At 41.1% G+C, this 22,573-nt stretch overlaps 2 protein-coding genes across 2 annotated transcripts; one reads left to right on the top strand and one right to left on the bottom strand.

The window, feature by feature from the left end:
* Positions 1–4,145: 4,145 nt before the first annotated feature.
* On the top strand, positions 4,146–10,793 carry FASTKD3 (FAST kinase domains 3; the record flags this gene model as incomplete). The annotated part of the gene is made up of 6 exons (XM_079533130.1): positions 4,146–5,577; positions 6,771–6,856; positions 7,474–7,636; positions 8,375–8,444; positions 9,433–9,547; positions 10,695–10,793. 6 exons carry the CDS (start codon positions 4,146–4,148, stop codon positions 10,791–10,793), a joined length of 1,965 nt encoding a protein of 654 aa, XP_079389256.1.
* Positions 10,794–13,089: 2,296 nt separating this feature from the next.
* CFAP90 (cilia and flagella associated protein 90) lies at positions 13,090–20,986 on the bottom strand (the record flags this gene model as incomplete). The annotated part of the gene is made up of 3 exons (XM_079533355.1): positions 13,090–13,269; positions 18,078–18,194; positions 20,813–20,986. 3 exons carry the CDS (start codon positions 20,984–20,986, stop codon positions 13,090–13,092), a joined length of 471 nt encoding a protein of 156 aa, XP_079389481.1.
* Positions 20,987–22,573: the final 1,587 nt, after the last annotated feature.

Here is a 22,573-nt window from a genome sequence, read left to right as displayed (position 1 = left end):
TATTTTTCATTCCCTGATTCAAGAAGGTGCTTGTTACAGAAATGCAACTACAGCATCTATTTGTTTTGGATGTTGTTCCTTTTTGTTGAAATAAGAAAAAAATCTTAGAGAGATCTTCTGCAGGGTAAAATGCCACTCCTTCACAAAGTCTTGCAAGAAGTAGCATGAGTGAGATGCGTATCTTTGTCTATAAAACTTCTCTACTTCTCTCATTCAAACTTTTATGATTTTGACACAGACAGAATACAAAAGATACAAGGACAGTACCAAGGACTACTGAATGAGACAAGTAGAATATTTCTTATGCATGTATTACAAATTAATCCTCCGCCAATATTTTGCTATTACTAGAGAGATGCAACAGAACCAAAATACCCAGAATTAAAACTCAATAATTTCAGTTTCAAAATTGAGATTTTTTTCCACGTTCTTGCACCCAGCTTCTTGTATTTCACCTACTGCCCACCCAGATTCAACTATGTAACACATTCAGCCTACTAACCACACCACACATCAATTTGTGAAAACCTATTTCAAAATCATTTGAGGCATTATTTTTTGCTGTTTCTACCGGGGAAAATAGAAGAATACTGTACTCTGTGCACATGGCAAGATATTTCTCCCAACACTACAAAGTAAAGTATCTCCTATTAGAATACATATATATATTTAAAAGCACACTTGTAAATGAAAAGTGGCAGAAGTAAGTGATAACTTCTTACGAGCACTCCGGCTGTGCCATACCTGAACTCTAAGAAAAATGCAATTACTGGAAAAATAAGGCTTTCATTGTATTTTGTACCTCTACGTTTCCCAGCATAATTTTTTACCTTAAATTGATTATATTCCCTACAGATATTTAAACAAATTCATTCAAATAACTCTTTTCATACAAGCAAAGTAATCCACAGAATGATTTCTTGCTCTCCTTTTTCAGAAGAAATTTTTGTTTGACAATACAGAAATTCAGAAGATTCATATTAAATACATTTTTAATACCCTCAATCTCTCTAGAAATACATATTAATCCTACTTCTATGCTATGCTTTCACCCTAATCGCTCTCCTGTCCGCAAGTGGAAATGCCTGGCTAAATAAATGGATAAAAAAAACAGTAAAGATGAAGTGGTGTTTCATTACTACATTCTTTCTCATACCTAACAAAGGAAGAAAGATTATCAGGTTTCCACTTGGTACACATGGTACCACAGAAGTCTTGTATAGACAGAAGTCTGGAAGCTAAGCAACCAACATGCTTCTTTTCAATTGGAAAACATGTGCATTGGATTTGGAGAGATGGACTGCTGTGTTTATGTGAGTCCCCAGAGACCCTTCTAACTGGTGTTAGGGGCTAGTAGATTTATAGAGACAGAAGTCAGACCTACATCTCCTACAGAAGATGCGCAAACAAGAAAACTCACAGGGCCTAACAAGGAAATTGTGCTAGATATGCATTCCTCCTGAGAGAAAGAACCGTGCATATTTAATGGTGTGTACATGTACTTGCCAAAAAGGACAAGGCCACAATGACATGATTCCTTGTAATTAGGCATAGATGGCTGTTTTGTAGGAATTTATCAATATTTTACAAGTCCATGATATTATCTGTTTCATTGCTGCTATTGATCCTGAAAATACAGCTTAATTAACTGATTAAACAACAGTTCAATTAACTGCTTGACAGTTAATTATGTCATTAATAGATTGAGAAATTGCTTTGATCTTGATTCACACCAAACACTGTGTCCCTATGAAGCATTCTATTTCTGACATCAACCAGAAGAGCTTCAGGCACAGATTGCTCAATGATGCCTATTAAAGGAAAATGAGCCACACCTACCCGTAGACAAGCGTAGTCATAGAAGAGAAACACACTCACGTTCAGGGGAGAGTGTTGCCTACATTGCCGTTGCTTTCCTGCACTATACACTCTTCAAAGATGATATTCTATTTATGTGATATGGGTTCAACTGAAAAAAAAAAATAAAAAAAAGATAAGCATAATTCTTTTATACTGAGATGTCTAGAGAAGTACTCTAACTTGGGTGCTATTACAAATTACAGATTTATAGGAGTCGAAAGGGGCCTCTACACTCTACACTTTATTTAGTCCAACACCAGCACTAAAGCAGGTTCCCTACTGTAGTCACACAGGAAAGTGTCCAGACAGGTCTTGAATATTTCCAGAGAAAGTGACTCCAAAGCCTCTCCAGACAGCCCGTCCCAGTACTCTGTTACTCTCACACTAGGGAATTTCCTTTTCGTGTTGCATGGAACTTCCTGTGCTCCAGTTTTTACCTATTACCCCTTGATCTATCTGCACACCACTGAAAAGAATCTGGACCCATCCACTTGTCTCCTGCTTTGGGTATTTATAAACACTGATGAGATCCCCATCTAAGACTTTTCTTTTCCAGGCTGAACAGCCACAGCTCTCAGCTTTTCCTCATAAAGGAGATGCTCCAAGCCCCTTCTCATCCTCTGCTGCACCCTTTCTAGAAATTCCCTGTCTCGAGCTGAGGAGCCCAGGACGTACTGAAGTACATGGTACTCCAGATGTGGCCTCACCAGGGCAGAGGAGAGGGGGATCACTTTCCTCAACCTGCTGGCCACACTCTTTGGAAGGCATCCCAGGGTTCCACTGGCCTTCTTGGCTACAAGGGCGCATTGCTGGCTCGTGGCCAGCCTGCTGTCCACCAGGACACTGAGGCCCTTCTCTGTGCAGCTTCACAGAGCAACAGTGTTTCAACAGGTTTTATGTTGGCAGTCATGTGCCAAAAACCGATACAATGTTTAAGCTGGGAAAACAAACCAGGATTTGCTGATTGCAGGGTTGCTAGAATTAAGGTAGTTTGGTTAGGTTGCGGTTGGACTTGATGATCTTTGAGGTCTTTTCTAACCTGAGAAACTCTGATTCTATGACTCAAACTAGGGCTTAACAAGAAACTAAGGAAGAAAATCGGCATTATAACTAATTTGATTTAGTACTCAGAAGAGTCAGAATACTCACAGTACTCAGAATATTAACAGTGAGTCCATCAACTCTGCGGCCAACACACTGTAGGACCAAGCAAGCTATCTATGCATGCCCTGGCACGCTTTCATAGAGGCAGGGGCACCAGCACTGGTAGTTACACAGCTTTGAAGGGCTCTCACCACTTCTTATATATGTCTAAAGTGCAGGAGTCAAGCAGACCGGGCCAAGCTCTTTTCTGTGCTGTACAGCAATAGAACAAGGGGCAACAGGCACAAACTGCAACACAGAAGTTCATATGAAGGTGAGAAAAAACTTTGAGGGCGTTAGAGCCCTGGAAGAGGCTGCACAGAGAAGCTGTGGAGTCTCATTCTCTGGAGATATTCAAAACCCACCAGAGTGCTTTCCTGTACTAACCCCTACAGGGAACCTGCTTTGCCGGGGACTGGCACTAGATGGTCTCCAGAGGTCCCTCCCAAACCCCCCATTCTGCCAGCCTATGTCCCACAGGCCGGGCTAGGTGGCTAATGCACACGGTTTGGCAGCGCTTCATCCTGAGCGGCCGCAGACGGGATAAAAACAGAAGAAACTTCTGCAGTACCTTCACGCTTTTCCGTGGGCTTTAAGCTGGATGGCGACACCGCGACCTCACAGGCAGGCCAGTCCCTGCATCGTTTTGTTTTGTTTCTATAATAGGAGCTGGCTTGCTGGGAATCACTTTCTCTCTGTCCCAGGCAGCAGAATAGGTCCGTCCCCTTCCTCTCCCTCCGGGCTGAGACGAGAAGCGCGGAGTGAGGACACATCCGCTTTTATGTCACGTCCGGAAGCCAGAGCAGCCGGAACGCGGCAAGCCCCGGTTCCGTGCAGCTTGGCACCCCGCAACCCGGCCCGGCAGCCTGCTCGCTTTGGGGCCCCGGCCCAGGCGGCAGCGGGGAGAGCAGCGCCCGGAGCCCGCGGCACCCGGCGGGGCCGAGCCAGTGAGCGCCGGAAGCTCCCGTCGTGCCGCGCTACCCGTCATGGCGCTGGAGGTGAGGCGTTGTCGGGTCCGCGCCGCTTCTCCGGCGCCCCGAAGGGCCGAGGAAGAACGAGGAGCGAGGGGGAGAGGCGAGGGCGGGTTCGTGCGCTCACGTCTTTTTCTTCTAGGTGTCTTCTGAGGACACGCTCGTTCCGACATGGCTTTGATCAGCCTGAAAAGCTTCCACTTCTGTTCACCCGGCGCACCAGCGAGCAGGCGTATTTTGATGACCCTGAGCAAAAGCTTGAGCTTCGTCAGCGAACGGCGAAAGCCCCAAAGCTATCGTGCCACGGCCGTGAGGGTGCTGTGTTCCAAGGACAAATGTCGGGAAGTGTTTTGTCGGAAAAGCCACGTGCAGCTGCGGATGCGGTCCCTTTCTGTTAATGAAAGCGTGCATCTCTGTGCGGATACGGGCAGCAATGCTAAGGCCGACGAGCGGTGGACGGAGGAACAAATGTTCTTCAGGACGTTGAAAAGCCTCCGTACGTCGCAAGAGATTTTTAAGTTTCTTCGCTCCTTGGAAGTTATGTCTGATACTATGGCATCGGGAGCCCTGCAGAGGATTTCTGAAGTTGAGGTGGATGACAACGGCCTGAAAAACCCTGAAGATGTGCTAGAGAATGAAGTTTTCAGGGCATTATGCTTTCAGTTTGAATTTCAATCCTCAAAATTGTCCAACAGTGGGCTGCTGAATGCACTGCAAGCTTTGATAAAGCTACGTGTAGATCCCCAGAGTACACTGATAGCACGCTTGCTTTCAGAGAGTGAAGAGCGGCTTGCTAACAGAAAGCTGACTGTTGACAATCTCTGCTCTCTTGGAGAGAGTTTGCTCGAGTTGAAAGGCCCAAGTTATGCTATGCTGGAACAGATTGTGAGCTGCATGCAAGAAAAAGACATTGAGAACTGGAGTCCTAGGGAAATGGCGATGGTTTATAAGATACTGCAGGTGGTGGTTGGGGAAAGGGAACACTGGGACTTGCTAAACAGAATGAACAGTGCCACTTTAACCATAGCTTACCAGCTGAGTCCAAAGTTCACAAGTGTAATACTGAATTCGCTGGTGGCTCTCCATCAGACTCAGGTAGTTCCCTTAATCTTAGCACTATGTAAGCATTCTGGAAAGCATGTTCCTCACTTTACTGATGATGAGTTGGTAAGCGTACTGGAAGCCTTCCTGTTCTTTGGACACCGTGAACAAATTTTTACAGAAGCACTGGAAAAGCATGTTCCCAAGTCCATCCCTACTATGCATCCTGAAACTGTCAGCAAAGTCATGCAGTACTGCTGTCAAAAGAAGATCCTTTCGAAGCCTATCTTGGATGCAGTGGCAGAAGGTTTCATTTCTAATGCTGACAGCTTTACCACCGACCAGATTGCTGAATATATTGTCCCATTCGGGACTTTAAACTACCTCCCTCCAAATGCTTCTTCCTTGTTTAGGAAGCTTGAAACAATACTACATGCTCGTTTTAGTCAGTTTCAGCCTCACGCCTTGTTGAATCTGCTGCACTCATGTGTTCTTATTCAGCGTTATCCAGTGAATTTTCTGCCAAAAATATTTAGTCCCTTTTTCCTGCAACAGCTTCAAGGTAAGAAGCGGTGTTTCTCCACCAACACTGTCCATTTCTCACTATTTTATGGTATGTCTAATCCTGTCAGAACAACCAGGAGCTGATAAGGGTGACCGGAGAAAAGTTATCAGGAGGCTTCCCTGTCACAGTTGCAATTGCCTTTCAAGTTCATCATTCAGTAGAATTTGAAAATTGCGCTGCAGTCTTAAACAGAGATTTCAAATTCCACAAAAATTCTATTTCAGTTAATCATGCCTTTCCAAAAAACACCACCCCTCTGATTTTCTCTGTAGTTGTCCTTCATCTTACACATTTTTTAGATGCTTCTGCCGGGCTGCATTGTGTCCAGCCTTTCAGGTGAGTTTAAAATAGAACCAGGACCTCATCTATCAATTTTCCTGTTCTGTCCTTTCAGGATACAGATTATTGTATTTTTGCTTTCAATTTGGTTTTATTTCCCTTCCATATTGTTTTGTAATAATCTGAAAACTAAAAGAGATACATGGATAAATCTGATAAAAGATATTGTGCAGTGCATAATTTATGGCTTAATTAAATAAAAATAAGCCTGTAAAACATAGTAGTGTCATAATATACCAGCCTGTCCTTAACTGCTGGCTTTTATTTTAAAATATCTAGATAAAAATATGAATTGTGTTCTAAGGCTCGTATATTTTACTGATTCATAAAGATTGGTGCTTTGCCGTGCTTTATAAATTACTTTGTGCTTTAATGTGGTTACATGGTGCTTCTTCCCGCTGGCACCATATCTGCCAACTACACTTCTGAGGTGGTTCTGCTCTGCGCCCCTCTTTGTTCCATGCCCTGAGCTCCTGCCTGTAGTGAGCACTACAATTCCATCCTCAGGGTTTCAGGAAGAAGATGGAGATGCGTAATTGTCCAAGACTTCAGCTGAAGTTTATGCCTTCCTGTAGAACATCTTGCATTTCTCAGATCTTCCTTTTTTTTTGTGAAAGATTCTGACAGCCCCAAGATCTTGCTGATTGTGTATTTCTCATGTTGATATTTCTGTAAATCAGTTCCTTATTTTTCTAAATAAATCATTTCATAGCTGATCTTTCTGTTCGTTCATATAAGGATGAATACAGCTGCATGTTTAACTGAATCTCTTTTCCTAATTTCTGCATGACAGCATATGTGAAGTTACCCTGCTGAATGTAAACCTATAAACTTGAATATTGTTGTTTCAGCTCAGCCACCTGGTTTGGACAGAGTTGTTGCCTCCCAGCTAACACAGCTTTTTCTAACCATTACCCTGGAGTGCCCATTTTATAAGGTACGGTAGATACAAAACTGGAACTGACATTAAAAGCAGGTGATGATGTCATTAGGTATAAGCACATTGATAGAAGCTGAGGGCTGTCTTTGCAGTAAAAACATTGGAATTGAATAAAACAGCCTGTATTTCTTGGTGTAAATATGAAGTGTTGTTACTTGTTTGAATGGCTGATCCATGTGTCTGTTTGAAAGAACTGACTAGCTATAAGTTCAAGTGCATTCTCTGTATTTCTGTGTATTACTTTTCCATCAACTATTACCTTTTTTAATGTTTGGTTTGTAAAGTCTTGGAGCACATAAAAGATCAGCCACTTTGATGTTGACCTGATGAAGAGGAATGGAAACAGTTGTGCATTTCTCATGAGCAATACGTATTGTTCAGCATGATAGCACAGAAGCTTGCTGAGGATGTTTGGGGGTGGGGGTGATTGGTTGGTTGGTTTTATTTTCCAGCAGGCCATACCTCACGCTGAGGTCTTCATCAGACATAGCTTTGAAATGTACCAAGTAGATTTTATTATAGATTTTATTACATTATTGCAGAATTATTTTGTAATTGCCAAAAGTTTATCTTGCCTTTTCTTTTGTCTGATTGGGTTTTCTGTCATTCGATAGGGTCCCAAACTCCTTCCAAAGTATCAAGTAAATACCTTTCTCACAACTCATGGCTTTCTGGATGTTCACCTCTTCAAAAAGGTAAAGAGTGGACTACTATATTTACTGAAAAAAAGAATATACTTTTCATCAGAGGTATCAACACCATATTTCTATACAGTTGGTAAGTAACATTAGTTCTTCAGACTAATTAAATGTGTACTTATGCTATCAAAAATTCCATGTATTTTCTAGAAATAGAAAAAAAAATATTCCCTTTGTTTGCATCCTTAACTGTGCAAATATGGAAAAAGTACACTGGAATGCAAAGAGGGCTCTGTGGAAGGTTTGAAATGGGAACTTTAACTTTGCACTTACAGTACATGCAGCAAATAGCATAGCTGTACCATTAATGAAGCTACAGGCCTTGGCCTGGCTTTTACAATTGCTTATGAATCTGGACACAAGCAAGTTATTTTTCTTGAGTTCTACCTGCCCCTTTTATAGATAAATATGTAAGTGAATGGGACACTTTTCTGCAACCCAGTCTAGGAAACCCCTGCTAGGAGGTGGTTTGACCAGATGATCTCTTCCAATCCCTACAATTCTATGTCATTTTCGAAGTGACTTTTAACAAGGAGAGAAAATAACTGCAATGTTTACTCACCTGGACTGCTCTGAAAATAGCTGCTAACTCAGTTGTAATTTATTTTTACTGCCAGCTTCCCTTTTCCTTGTAAACAACTGTTTTCATTTAAAGCAAAATGAAATGCCACCGTGGCAATTGCCTAATCTTTCTGCTTTGGTGGTGAGTAATGAAAGTGAGAGCTGGAGGGTTGGCAGCTCAGAGCATGAAAATCACAGTAAGATGTTTGTTACATGAAATGGGTTTTAATTTCTCTCATGATTTCATCTATACTAGATATTGAGATTAAATTAGATGAAGAAGGCTTTATGTTGCCTGCTACTCAAAGTGAAGAAGTACACACACGGTAAGAGAATAAAAGGTGCCACAGGTAAAATGCTGGTTAACACTGATAAAGAGTATCCAGGGTAAACCTCTGGCAAAAATGAAGTTACTTGGAATTTTGCATTGATCTCAACAACATCGAAGTTTCACATTACAACCAAAGGCAAAAAAAGACAAAGCTAGTAAAATGAGAGATCTGTACTTTTCCTTCATTGTCTTGCCTCCTGACTACAAGGTGTTAGATAATTAGTCTCTCTACCCAGTGACAGTCAGGATCAAAGAGGTGTTGGTCTGACTTACGTTAATCTATTTTGATCACGTTTAATTATTTTGCAGATTAAAATCAAATTAATTGGGAGTGCCTGCAAGGATTTAGCACAGTCTTTATCAGTTTTACTTCACAAATACACTTCTCTAATACATCCTCTGAAGTAAGATTATTTGCCACAGATGCCATTTGCATTGAAAAATGCATACATATTTAAAAGAACAAGCTAAACACGGATTCTTTTGAGAATCCCTAGATATAAATTTGGGCACCCTTCCTGTGCTGTGGTTGCAACTGCAACCAAGTAGAAAAAACATGGTTGCAGTCCATGATGCTTGCCAACCACATATACAGGTTTAATTTGAATCACTAATATATTGAATAAATTTAGCTGCTAATATTTCCAAGATGAGACAAGTATTTTGCTTGTTTTTCCTGCTAGAAGAATTCAAAACAGCTTACCAATAGTAGTCTTAAAACTATCAAATTCTTATCATTAACTTGTGTGGCAATTTTTGTTTAGAGCATATAAATTTGCTTTTCAGATAAGTTCTGCTAAACTTCAGTCTTTCCCCTCCTTCCCTCTGAGTAATTTATATTGTCCTAAAGTAGGCAAATCCCATCCTGCATTTAATTCTAGGAGGCGTTTGGGAATAAGAGGAGGTACTGTCTCATTCTTGTTAGGAATTACAGCAATTCTGGTGACTAAGTGAACTGACTTTTTTTCTGTGCTTGATTTTAGAATTGCTCTCTGTGTTGATGGTCAAAATAGGTTTTGTGTTAATAGCCATAATCTGCTGGGAGAAGAAGCTATTAAACAGAGGCATCTTCAGTTACTTGGTTATAAAGTTGTGCAGGTAAAGTCCCTTGAATGTTTTTACTCTGGCTAACAAAACAAGTGAAAAATGATTCTTCTATAATGTTTAAAACTGTAGTTGCAATCACTTCCTAAGATAGGTATAATATTGCTCTTTCTACATGATGTTCTCTTTGCCTAGATTTTGCCTATTTGAGAGTTCATTACATAAATTCTTTTTTTTCTTGGATGAGTTAGTACTTTCTGCCTATACAAATAGCGACTGCTTGAAAGAATATTTATCTGCACTGATGACAGTTCAAATTTTGACTTAACTGAAAGCATTAAACAGTTTGGAAGGATCATGGAGTGGAAGTGACCCTGCCATGGGCAGAGACACCTGCCAGAACAGGTTGCCCAAGGCCCCATCCAGCGTGGCCTCAAACACTTCCAACACAACTCTGGGCAACATCTTCCAGCGCCTCACCACCCTCTGTGTGAAGAGCTTCTTCCATAGATTTAATCTAAACCTACCCTACTTCAGCTTAAAACTGTTACTCCTTATCTTGTCATTGATGAGAATCTGTCTCGAGCTTTCTTGTAGGCCCTTTTAGTTACGAGAAGGTCGCTATAAGTCTGCTTGGAGAACTTCTTTTCTCTTGGCTGAACAGCCCCAATTCTCAGCCTCTGTAGGAGAGGTGCTCCAGCCCTCTGGCATCTTCCCGACTCCCTTCCAGATGCACTAAAGAGGTCGGGAGTTTTCAATTTAAAATCTGAATTTGGAGTTTAGAAACAAGGTATAAAAAAAGAAAAAAAGGAACTGCTTTATATCAGAAATAACATTTTTTCCAAAGCAGAGTGTATCCTTTATTTTTCCTGTTGAAATAAATAGGGATATATTTACCTATAAGCACATGCTAGACTTCCACGTTTTGGTACGCTTTTTTCCCTTTATAAGCACTTAGCACATAAGCTTAACTACTTTGTATTTAACTTAGTTTAAACTGTAATAAACATCACTATTTGCTTTGCAGTAACCTCTATTCATTTCCCCCAAGACTTACAGATCAGTAATAAACTTAGGAGTAAATGTTTTATTTTAAAATGCAACTCTGGTGTGTAATTGCATGTCTATTTAATCAACGTTAAACTTACTCTTGTTGTTTATTAAAATATATTTCCAGCAATCATTTTGGTTTCATTTCCAGGTTCCATTTTTTGAAGTAGAAAGTATAAAATCTTGCAGAAAAATGGCAGAATATCTACACAAAAAAATCTTTCCTCATACATATGGACATGCCTGCTGACAATGGAGAATACCACTGTATCACAGCTTGACCTCCTGTACCATAAAGTGTACATATTGTGCATGGGAGAACAATTCTAATAACTCCATGTCAGATGATTTCACCTTCTGAATGTGTTACCTTCCAATATTTGGAACAATTAATATGTAAAGAGTAATAAAAAGTAACATATTTTCTTAAGTTTTATGTAAATATTTATTACATAGTATTAATAGATAAAAGTACCAAACAGTCACTACTGCATTTTCCTTGTATTTTCACTTGTTTTAAATCACAACTGTCAGTGGACAGATAAAGCTATTTAAGGTTATTAGCTGTTGCTGAATGTACAAAATGTACCATGTTATGTACCAATCAATCAGGTTTTCTTCTTGACAGTATAAAAAGAAATTATACAATTTATTCCCAGCTTTTTGTATGTTGTTTCCAAGTGTTTTAGAAAACTAAAATTTGCAGTAGGTGCACAAGCATCACTAGCTTATTACACAGACTTAGGAGCTGTAGAGTGCTGATCACTAAATAGCACTGCTTTACAGAAAATAAAATTTTTATGAAGGTATTCTTTTGACACTGAGCATTAAAAGAAGTCAGTCACACACCTGAATGAGAAGTCATAGGATTAAAAACATGTGAAAAACATTCAAACCTGAGGGTGAGATGATGCTGAAAGAGAAGTAGATGACATAAGCACAGATAAGTAAATCTTGCTAACTTACACTCCTTTGGTGGAAATCATCTGGAGATGCACGTTTCTCACATTGGCCAGAAGGTGGTAGTGTTCTCAAACGTTTTAGTTATTTGAACACAGATGGTTTGCAAGTATAGTGAGACTATTTGAATGAAGTAATTTGTACTGCCTGTACCAAACTAAAAATAACGTCTATAGAACATGGTCATATTTTATCTCACTTGTGATTCTTCACTTGTGATACCCTTGATAAAGCATTCTGGTGTTGTTAGAAAACATTCCTTTCTCACTTCATTCATACTGTGTGTGATTCCTTTTCATTTAATGCTGCTGGATTTCTTTAATGAAGTATTCATTGTTGAAAAGGAACGTAGCAGTTTCTGCCCTCTTATCCACAGCCATTACTCACTGAAAGAGGGGACATTACAAGCCGTAAATACTGAAAGTGCCAAACACCTCTAAGAATGGACTGCTCTGTATAATCAGCTCCTCACATCATACCAAATGCTCTATCAGTTGCCTAGTTCCCTGCATATCCAAGGCCCTACAGGAAGTACTTATTTGTATTATTTTTTCCTAGCAGATTCATTTCCTATTTAAGTATCTGACAGAAATACAGTGTCAGTCAATGCTGTGGCTTTCCAATCCTTCTTAAACAAGTGTGATCAGTCTGGCTAAATGTTTGATATTGAACAGTATCAATATTGCTTCAGCTTTAAACAACAACAGGATCAATGATGCTGCAGAACCACAAGGATGCACACCCTGCAGAAGATGTTTCTTTTCCTGAAAATATCTTAAAACTCCACTACTAGATTCAGTGAGAATAGAAGGAAGAAGGTGTTTAAGTGGCTTTAGACATTTACCTCTAGACATAATTTTTAAGTGACTTGTGTTGTTGGTTTTTTTTTAATCCTTTCTACCAAACTAATGAGTTATTGCTCTCTTTGTAGTAGAGCAGTGGTCTACAAAAGTGATTCTTCTTGTGACAGATCAATCCCTCTGACAGCATTTTTCTTAACTGACGTCAGGAAAAAGGATGCCTAAAATAATTTAAATCAAAATTTTAGTGTCTTCTTACATGCTAAGCACTGAGAAGTTCCCTTTAACTTCACTTCCACTTGAACTCTAATGAAATTCCTCAGTACTTCTAGAAATCAGATCTTTATTTACTTTCTCATCCACTTTGGAAAATCTGGGTTGAATTACTGATTGAATTACTGTTCTGCAGAAAAAAAGAAAAAGATGTTTACTGATTTTGTAGGGATTAAGAACTGTAAGTATTAAGAAAGTATTAATACCCCAAGGAGCAAATTTAATGTTCATTCAGTGAACAATTATGTAGCTACTGCCTGAAATAGCACAGACGTCTGTTGACCCAACAGATTTAATTTCCAGTGTTGCTTCCTAAAATGTTCAGCTTTTGTGGATATTCTACATGAGACTTCTAAGAGACTAAAAGGAGAAAACATAGATTTGAATCAGCATGAGGAAAAGTGCAGTTATTTCATATAAATCATTTTCATTAATGAAAACGCAGAAGAAAAAGGCAGAAGCACTATTCTGCATTTTGACATGTTTCTTTGCAGACAAATATTGCTGGCAATGTTAGCACGGATCCAGTCTTGGAGAAGGTTTTTCCAATAAGCACGTAATGCCATTTTTCCTGTAGAATTCTGCCTGCACACAATTAATCCTTGCATGACTTCGGATCAGCTGCTCTGTGTGCTTACTTCTGTGTCTCCCATACTCTGAAGATGACAAAACAGTGACAGGTCTTGCCATTTCCTGTGAAAATGTAACATTCTCCTTATGAGGATATCACAGAGTGAATACTTGGCAGTTAACTACTGCTAAATGTACTGTGCCTGGGGGCAAGAGAACAGATGGATCTGTACAGCATCTGCTATACAAAGGTATATTTATGTAGCAGTGATCTGCACTCTCATGTTCCATTCCTAACCTAGTTGTTTTTTTAACGTATATTAATAGTATCGCTGGATGATGAGAAGACGTGGAATTGTGCCGCACCACCACCTAAGCTACATACACACACACACACCCATCCATCCACCCACCCACACCCCTACACACACAAAACATACACACCCTCACACCCTGTGTGATTACTGGCAAAAGTAAACACCACATTACTGGAAAATGGCACAGATTTCATTGTTTCTTTTTCTTGTGCACTGACTTGCACAAATATGAAAACTAAAGATTTGAATACCTTACTCCAGGAGGACATGTTTGCACAATTCAGTGAGACCACTACACACACACACACACACACACACACACACACACACACACACACACACACACACACACACACACAAGGCCTAAATAAAAACTGCACAACCACTACTGGCCCATGCAACCTTTCCCCAAGGGACATAAAACATATGCTACTAGATTTGTGCACAACGAAAGGTTTTACTAAAACAGTTTGTAGCTCCAAGATTACAGAAATAACTGCTCTGCAATTATAAGAAGTGAAATTGTTAAAAAATAATCCATCCAAAACAAGATTATTCTAAGCCTGTCCTTAATAAAGTGCATTTTAAGTGGCCATACAATTACTATCTGCAATCTGCAGTTCCTTCCTGTGCTGCAGCAACAGGGAGCTCTGGAGTCAGAAGGGAAAGGCAGGCAGGATTTGTTTGTTTTGCTTTCCCTAGCCAAAGGTCTCAGATTTATCAGGCTGCTTGTATGTTTGCACACTGGCTAACACAATAAGCCTTGGTCCCCAATGTATTTGCCTAGTACTACAACATAAATAACATCTACAAGGAGAGCCAAAAACGCAGACCCCTCACCACAGCTGAGGTGCAAATAAATGAGCTCTTTGCTACAACACAAGTCTGAGTCATATTAAAATTTATGATAGAACCTCTGAAGCACATGAACCATCACATTTCCTGTGAGAATGTGAGATGAAGCAGAGGTACAAATAGCCTCATAGCAGCACAGTCAGGTGTAACATATCCTGAAAGATGGACAAATCTAAATCTAAGATTGTTGGAAAGATGCTATAAGCCTTTTTTTTTTCCCCCAAATAAAAAAGAAGCAGCAACCATTCTTCCTTCAACTCTCCTGCCAGCTCACCTGCTTATCTTGCACTGCCCCATTAAATGCCATTCAGTTCACCAACTTTGAACCCCACCAGAAAAAAAAAAACAAAAAAAAAAACAAAACACAGATGAGAAGAATGGCAGGAAAAGAAACATCAGACCATTTTTGTCCCCCTCTTCCCACCTGTGGATAAACACTAAAGAAATTACAGAATCATTCATAGAGTCATAGCAGAGTTTGGGTTGGAAGGGATCTTAAAGACCATCTAGTTTGAGCCTCTGCCATGGCAAGACAACTTTCATTCTACCCAGTTGCCCAAAGCCCCATCCAACCTGGCCTTCAACACCTCCATGGATAGGGCATTCACAACTCCTCTGAGCAGCCTCGGCCTCTCTGCCCTCTGAGATCCTAACATCAAATCTAAATCTACCCCCTTAAGTTTAAAAATGTTACCCTCTGTCATATCACTGAACACCTTGATAGAGTCCTTCTCCAGCTTTCTTGTAGGCCTCCATTCGGCACTAGAATGCTGCTCCTTCTCTTCTCCAGCCTGAACAACTCCAGCTGCCTCAGCCTGTTTTCATAGGAAGGTGCCCCAGCCTTCTAATCATCTTAGTGGTTCTCCTCTGGATCCACTCCAACAAGCCCATGTTCTTATGATGGGGACCCCAGAGCTGAATGCAGTACTGTAGGTAGGGTCTCACAGAAGTGGGGCAGAGAGGGGAATCACCTCCCCTGCCCTGATGATCGTGCTTCTTCTCGTACAGTTCAAGACACAAGAAGTTTGCTTTCTGAGCTGCTGACTCATGTTGAGCTTCTCATCAACCAAGACCCCTAAGTGTTTCTCCCTCACGCCTGGCCTACTCTATATCTGTGCTTGGGATTGCCTCAACCCAGGTGTAGGACCCAGGCCTTGTTGAACTTTACAAGGTTTGCATAGGCTTACTTCGAGATTGTCTAGGTCCCTCTGGGTGGCATTTCTTCCCTTCAGTGTAATCAGAAAATCTGCTGAGGATGCACTCAGTTGTACTCTCCATGTAAGCAACAAAGATGTTAAATAGTGTCAATCCCAGTACTGACTCTAAGGAACATCACTTGTTCCTGGTTACTTGTGGTGTGCAACATGATGTCAGGTAACAACTCTTTGCAGCCATCCAGCCAATTCCTTATCCACCAACTGGTCCATCTGTCAAACCTAGGTCTCTCCAGCTTTAGAATCAAGGATGTTGTCCAAGCTGGTATCAAATGCTTTGTACAAGTCCACATAGATGACATCAGTTGCTTTTCCCTTATCCACCAGTGTTGCAACCCCGTCGTAAAGGCCACCAAACTTGGCAGGCATGATCTGCCCTTAGTGAAGCCATGATGGCTATCTTCACCTCAGCTTCGTGTTTTCCATGTACCTTAGTATAATCTCCAGGAGGATTTGCTACATGATCATACCAGACACTGAGGTGAGATTGTCTTTGTAACATCAAAATAGTCTTCGCTGGCCAAAAAGGATTTTGCTTGTCAATGACAAGTAGTAGTATGTGATCATAGGTAGTTCATTTTTCCTTTAAATAAGTAAGATTAGATTTTCAGCATCCTTGGTAGCACAACGCTGACTATGCAGCAGTATTCCATGATTTTTAAGGTTCTGCATTAAGCAGATATCAAATTTTCCACGGTTGGTTGGAAAGTATCCCATTATATGCCTTCACAGCATGTAATTCTATCACTGTTAACACTTGAAATCAGCAACAGCAACCATGTGCAAACACTCTCGCTCTAGTCACTGCATTATGTGCAGCTAAACTGAGCTATCTATGATTGTACTGTTGGATTCCCAGGGTGTGCCCACGCTCTGCAGGAAAGGAAAGGCTTGCTTGCAATGATTTGGTTTTTTTCCACTTCAAAGAAAGAAGTGTACTGTAAAGAATTCCACCTGTCTCCTTTCAGCATTGTATTAGAAAGATGTCAATTTTGGCATTTTTATTTATTATGTTTCATAAAATAGTTGGTATTATACAAGGTCTGTGAGAGCCATTGAGGTAACTAAGGAGCAGGATCTGAGTACGTGACCTGCATTTAGTTATGGGTAAGTCCAGTGTTGGGTGCCATCCCATGCATGAGGATCATGTTGCATCATTCAACAGCTGTGGCTTTGATGTGCCTCCATGCTAATTAAAGGACTGGATTAAGGGACACCTGTTTAGAACACTTCCCAGGCAGTCACTTGTGTGCACTGCCCAGCAGGACTACTCTGCATTCTGGCCTATAAGCATTTGCTTCAGCAAGTAAACTTCTAAAGAAAGTGACTTGCTGGTACTGAATGGAAGCAAAATCTGAGTAAGAAAGAAACCATTAAGATGCTGCATTAATAAAACTGTTTTTACACAAATGTCTCATTTGGATATTGGGTTTGATGCTGGCTAGGTGGTGGAGGGATTGGCTCATTTTTCATTAGATTGGTCATTTACACGGCTTTTGGCCTCATGCAGATTTGCAAGTGAGTTACTAGGCAGGAGCAGATAATCTTAAGGGGCACTTCTGTGATTCCTTTGAGTGTACCTAATACTCCCTGCACTGTCTGATAGAACTGAAGGGGATTATGACTGTGCAGTGAAATGTCTGGCATGTATAGCTGCTAGTTAAAGGAATTATAAGCAGTGGCCTTTGTCCCATAATCTCAACAGTTTTACTTCACAGCAATTACAGTAATTTCAAGTTTTTCTCTTTATCATATCTAACACAGGAAACAATTCTTAGTCTATCATCATTTTTCCATCTTATTAATCCACTGCAGTTTCAAGGCCATTAGTACACAGAGGTTGTGCTTTATCTTTCTTTTTTTTTTGACATCCTCTGTGTCTGTGTGTGTGCATATGTATGTATTACTCACATGCTACAAAGAAAAAGCATATCTTTATATCTAAGTATATAGATTATAGTATTCCTATTTTTAAGGCAGCTGTTCAAAAACATGGTTGCATACTTCCTTACTTATCAGACTACACACTAAACTCAAATTCTCCTGTCCTTGAACGCTTTTGCTTCTGTTAGCCTTTTCCAGGCATGTCTGTGGCTGTCTGATTGACCTCTCCTTTGCATGAGCTCCCTACAAATTCCCTTCCTGCATGGCAACCTCTTTTAGAGACTTGGGATGTCTCACCAAACATGGGTTCACACTGTAAGGTTCAGGGAATGGGGATATCACAGGACTGGGGTTAAGGTGGAGTCCCTAGCTCCAGCCCTCTCAGGTACAAGTTTTCAGCATCATAAAAGTAGCTGCAGGACAACCACAATTGCAAACTCAGGAGAGGCAGAGACTGATCACTGAAACTCTGTAACACAGGGTTTGGCTCCCTGCACGCATCTCTTTCCCCTACTCTTTAACTAAAATAAGGTTTGTGATCTGGAAATCTACAGGACACAAGGAGCAAGAGCTAGCTCAGGTGTCTTCACTTATTTCCAGCCATGTCAAAATGAATAAAGTACCTTTAACAAAAATAATTTTGAAATTATTGAAGGCTTACCTCATCATTAACGTTAAGACCACGACTCCTTGCATGTTCTCTGTCGCATCGGTGAAGTTTTTCATTGTAACCCTCTGGTCTTTTAAAAATGGAGTCGTAGGTGGAAACCCCTCCTGCCTTTAGAAAAGGAGAAAAAATGGCTAAATAACAGTCCTCTTTAAATTCATATGATATAGAATACATACAGAGGATTCAATAATAAAGCAGTGGACACATAACATCAGAGTATGACAACTGTAATACATCTGAGCTGCCATTAGCAGGCTCGGGTCATTCTTCTGAAATAATGTGCAATAAAAATACTGAATAATATGTGATTTTTTATTTTTTGATCTGTCCATCTTTGAAATTTCCCTTGTGGCAAATTACCTCAATTTTTCCCTCCAATCTGTTGAAACTTTGGAACAGAAAATCAATTTGGAATGAAAAATGTGAAGGTGCCCCACAGTGGAACCGCCATTTAATTTCTAATTAAAGCAGAACCGAGAAGAGCTCAGAAACCTGCCACAGTGGTAATCCTGTAATATCTCATACATGAAAATAAAGTAAACCACAACGCAGAACATTACTGTATTTATGATATCTGTTGTCGGAGTTACAGCTGAATAACATGAAAGATCTGATCTGCTAAAAAATGCATTCATGAAATCTAATTTTTAAAAAAGTGGAGGAATTTCAAATACAAAAAGCATTCTCATGAAAAGGACAAAATCCCCTGCTGTAATATGATGTCAGTTGCTTATGTTCTTCATTAAGAAGTCAACGGATTACTGGTTTTACGCATGACTTTTTACAAACCAAAAAAATTGTGCATTTTCTACTGCCTTTTTTTTTTTTTTTTTTTTTCCCCCCCTTTAACCTTTAAATGTTATAGTGTGCTTAATTTAGCCTTTGGAGAATTCATGCCCTTTGAGACTCACCATTACTGCTCTCCAAAAACATTCAAGTCAGGGCAGGTCAAGAAGGCTCCCTCAGAAGGAAATCTCAGGCAAGAATGCTAGCAATGCATCACTGTAATCACACATTTCTATTGGAAGCACAGCTCTACTACTTGGTTCTGCCAAGAGGTGGTTTGATTTGCAACCTATACGTCCCTTCATTCCTCAGAAATTATCAAGTCTCACAGAATTTCAGGCATATTCAAGAGCATCTTGCATCTGATTTGCTACTTTCATTATTCCCATGCTTCCTTGATTGTCCTCTCCTCTCCACATTACCAGTTTTGTTTAGAATTTTGGTAGGCATCTAATCTCTGCTCACTATTGGGAATGTTACTCGCTCCTTTGTTTTTCTTCATGTGGCATTGTGTGTCTATTACTTGTTACCTGTGTCAGAGCAGATGATTTTTTCTGAAACTTGCAGATAGTAGCCAACCTGTTAAGAGTTAGCGCTTGTCCCTGGTCATCTGTTTAAGTTCTTCTGTACAGAAACAATTCTATGCTCAAAATCCTGCCTCTTTGCTGTTATTTCCCAGTTATTAAATGCAGACTTACTAGGACGAGGTGGAGGGGCATCCTCTGTGTACTGCTTGTGGGGCTAAGCACTTTGCATTAATATACATTAATATACATTAATATTCCAACCACACAAAAAGTAGATAAAAGCTTTTTCCGTATCACAGAAGGGGAAGCAGGACAATAAAATGGATATAATAACTTACATAAAGTAGTACAGGGAGTAGTTGTCAGCCAAGGGATTAACAAGTGGAAATTTCTGGCACTGGGACACATGCTAGAACATCTTCCTCTATTTCTCTCTGCTTTGGCCTCTGACATACAGGTTTCATTTTCTTAAGTACTTTTTTTTTTTTTTTAATAAATTTTTATTTACAAACCTTGTCACTGGGAGTGTGAAAGCAAATTTTGTATTGTAAACAAAAGTACCAGCATATGGTTGTTAATTCCATGCAGATTGGAGAGCCATTCTGCCTGCCAGCTCCATCAACCCCAAATACACCAGCCAAGCCCTCTGACGTTCCCTAGGCCTACTCCTGTTGTTCTCTGCCTTTCTGTTACATAACATTCTGTTATGCACAACACCACCTGTGCTCCTTAACATCTGGCACGTTCCCAAACCAATGCTGAAATCCACAGGATTGAATCTAAAATGGCAAATCCTGTCTTTCAACAATGCCACGCAAACAGTGCTGGCAAAAAAAAAATATATATAAAAAGTGTCACAGAATCATAGAATCATTAGGTTTGGAAAATATCGCCAAGATCATTCAGATCAACCATCAGCTCATCCCCACCAACCATGTCCTTCAGTGCCACGTCCACATGGCTTTTGAACACCCCCAGAAACCGTGACTGCAGCACCTTCCTGGGCAGTCTGTGCCACTGCCTCGCCGCCCTCTCTGAGAAGAAATTACTGCTAATATCCAACCTGAATCTCCTCTGGCACAACTTGAGGCCATTCCCTCCTGTCCTACTGCTGTTACCTGGGAGCAGAGGCTGACCCCCACCTGACCACAGTGCCCCTTTCAGGGAGTCGTAGAGATTGATTAGGTCTCCCCTGAGCCTGCTCCAGACGGAACGATTGAGCTGCTGTCCTTCATCACTGTGCAGCCACTGAGCAACCATTTATCTGCCTTTTGCACCATCCAGTGACACTTTCCTTTACTACCTTTTCCCCCCTCAGTCTGCAATTCACACGCTGGAAACGCCAAACCTCCTTCCCAACCACAAAGTGCTACTGCCCGGTGCCCTGCCCTGCCCTGCCCAGCCGCCCCTCACCTGGGCCACCCGGTGGAAGTAGCTGAGCTCCGCGGGACCTTCCCGCCGGGGCGGGATGTAGCTGAAGGCTGACAGAGAGGAGATGGGAGGCGGGCGCCTCCTCCCCAGCCCGCTGCCGCCTTCCTCCACATCCCCTCCTTGCTCCCCTGCGCCCGCTGTGGCGGCGGACGCCATGTTGCCGTTACCCGGTAACGCTCTGCCGTCTCTCGGCGCCGCAGAACGGATCGGCGAGGGGGAAAGCGGCAGGCGCAGCACTCGGGGTGTGTTTATGTGTGAGGCGGTTTGACAGCGCGGAGCCCTCGGCCCGGGCAAGAGCTGGTCACGTATTAAACCTGGAGACACACACTGACGAGCATGATGCGCGAGGTTTCAGCTCGGCTTTAAGCAGCAGTCTCAGAGCCTCCTCACTGGGCAGCGTGCCCTGCTCCCAGCCCAGCGTGGCCTGTGACACCTTCCTCCTTCCAGCTCCTGATTCATTTCTGTCTCTGGAGGCTGGGAAAGCAAAGGAGAACAAAGCTGGACCAAAAGATTTTTATTTATTGATTTGTTTTCCCCAAGGGGATCTTTTGTACTTTGCCAAAATTCCCTTCCGTGGGAGCATTTTCACACTTGGAGAGGCTGAATAACAAACACACCAAAACATGGTATTTCCAACAGAACGAGGCATCTGCATCTTGAAGAACCTGCCAACACTCAGTGCCAAGCGAGGCATGTTTTTCTGAGTTTTAGCCCTTTCAGGTTGATTTGAAATCTTGCATGCTCATTTTGGGGCACTGACAGTGAGCAACTCCCAGCTGCAACTTCAATTAAGTGATTAGCTCTAAAATTGCTCTACCCCAGTAACACCTGGCTCCTAGTTTCAATATTCATTTATTTGCTTACTTTATATTAATACACACGTGTAACTGGCTGTTCCCTTTCCTCCTGTACTGCTTGGGGATATGTGACTAGCTTCATTTTGTGCCCTGGCACAGGCTGCCCAGGGCAGTGGCCACGATACCAACCTGGTGGAGTTCAAGCAGTGCTTGGATACTGCCCTCAGACATATGGTCTTGTGTTTAGGTAGTCCTGTGTGGAAGCAGGAGCTGGACCCAGTGAGCCTTTTGGGTCCCTTCCAACTTGGGATATTCTATGATTCTATCGTGTTGCTACTCTTTTTGGCAATTGCAGTATTAGTGCCATAGGTGCAATACTGCCATTATTATAATTGTTAGTATTTTTTTGCAAGCTGTTTTGAAACAGGATTTTTTCGGACATCTTGATTTTTAACTGAACATCAACTTAAAAAAAAACAAACAAAGCATTCAGGATACCTAAATCTTCATAACCAATTCCTATAGGCATGTTGAGCCCACATTTGATGTAAACTTCCCATTTCTACTATATGGCTTCCATCCTCCATTCACTAATAAACTGAAAAATGTAACTAGCATCTTGCTTCTTTTCTAGTGCAATGGCGAGAAATTTGTATTCTGTAGACTTTTAATCATTCATGACAATTTCCATCTGCTTATCTAATAATATCCCTTTACCAATTTGGGTTCTCCTTGTAACATTAGTCAAATTACCACAGAATATATGAGCAGTGGAGTTTTAAACAATAGTTGTCTGACATCAGCTTCCTACACAGAGATGCCACTGTGCAAGTGCTGTTCTGTAGTTTAGTACGAGCACCAAGTGACTGCAAACCATAAAAAGCAGTTCAGCTGAAGCTGTAGCTGTAAATACAGACACAAGAAATTGTTCACCAGAAGTCTAAAC

This window comes from Tetrao urogallus, assembly GCF_951394365.1.
Source record: "Tetrao urogallus genome assembly, chromosome: 3".
Lineage (NCBI taxonomy): Eukaryota > Metazoa > Chordata > Aves > Galliformes > Phasianidae > Tetrao > Tetrao urogallus.
This window is presented reverse-complemented; position numbering and strand designations above follow the sequence as displayed.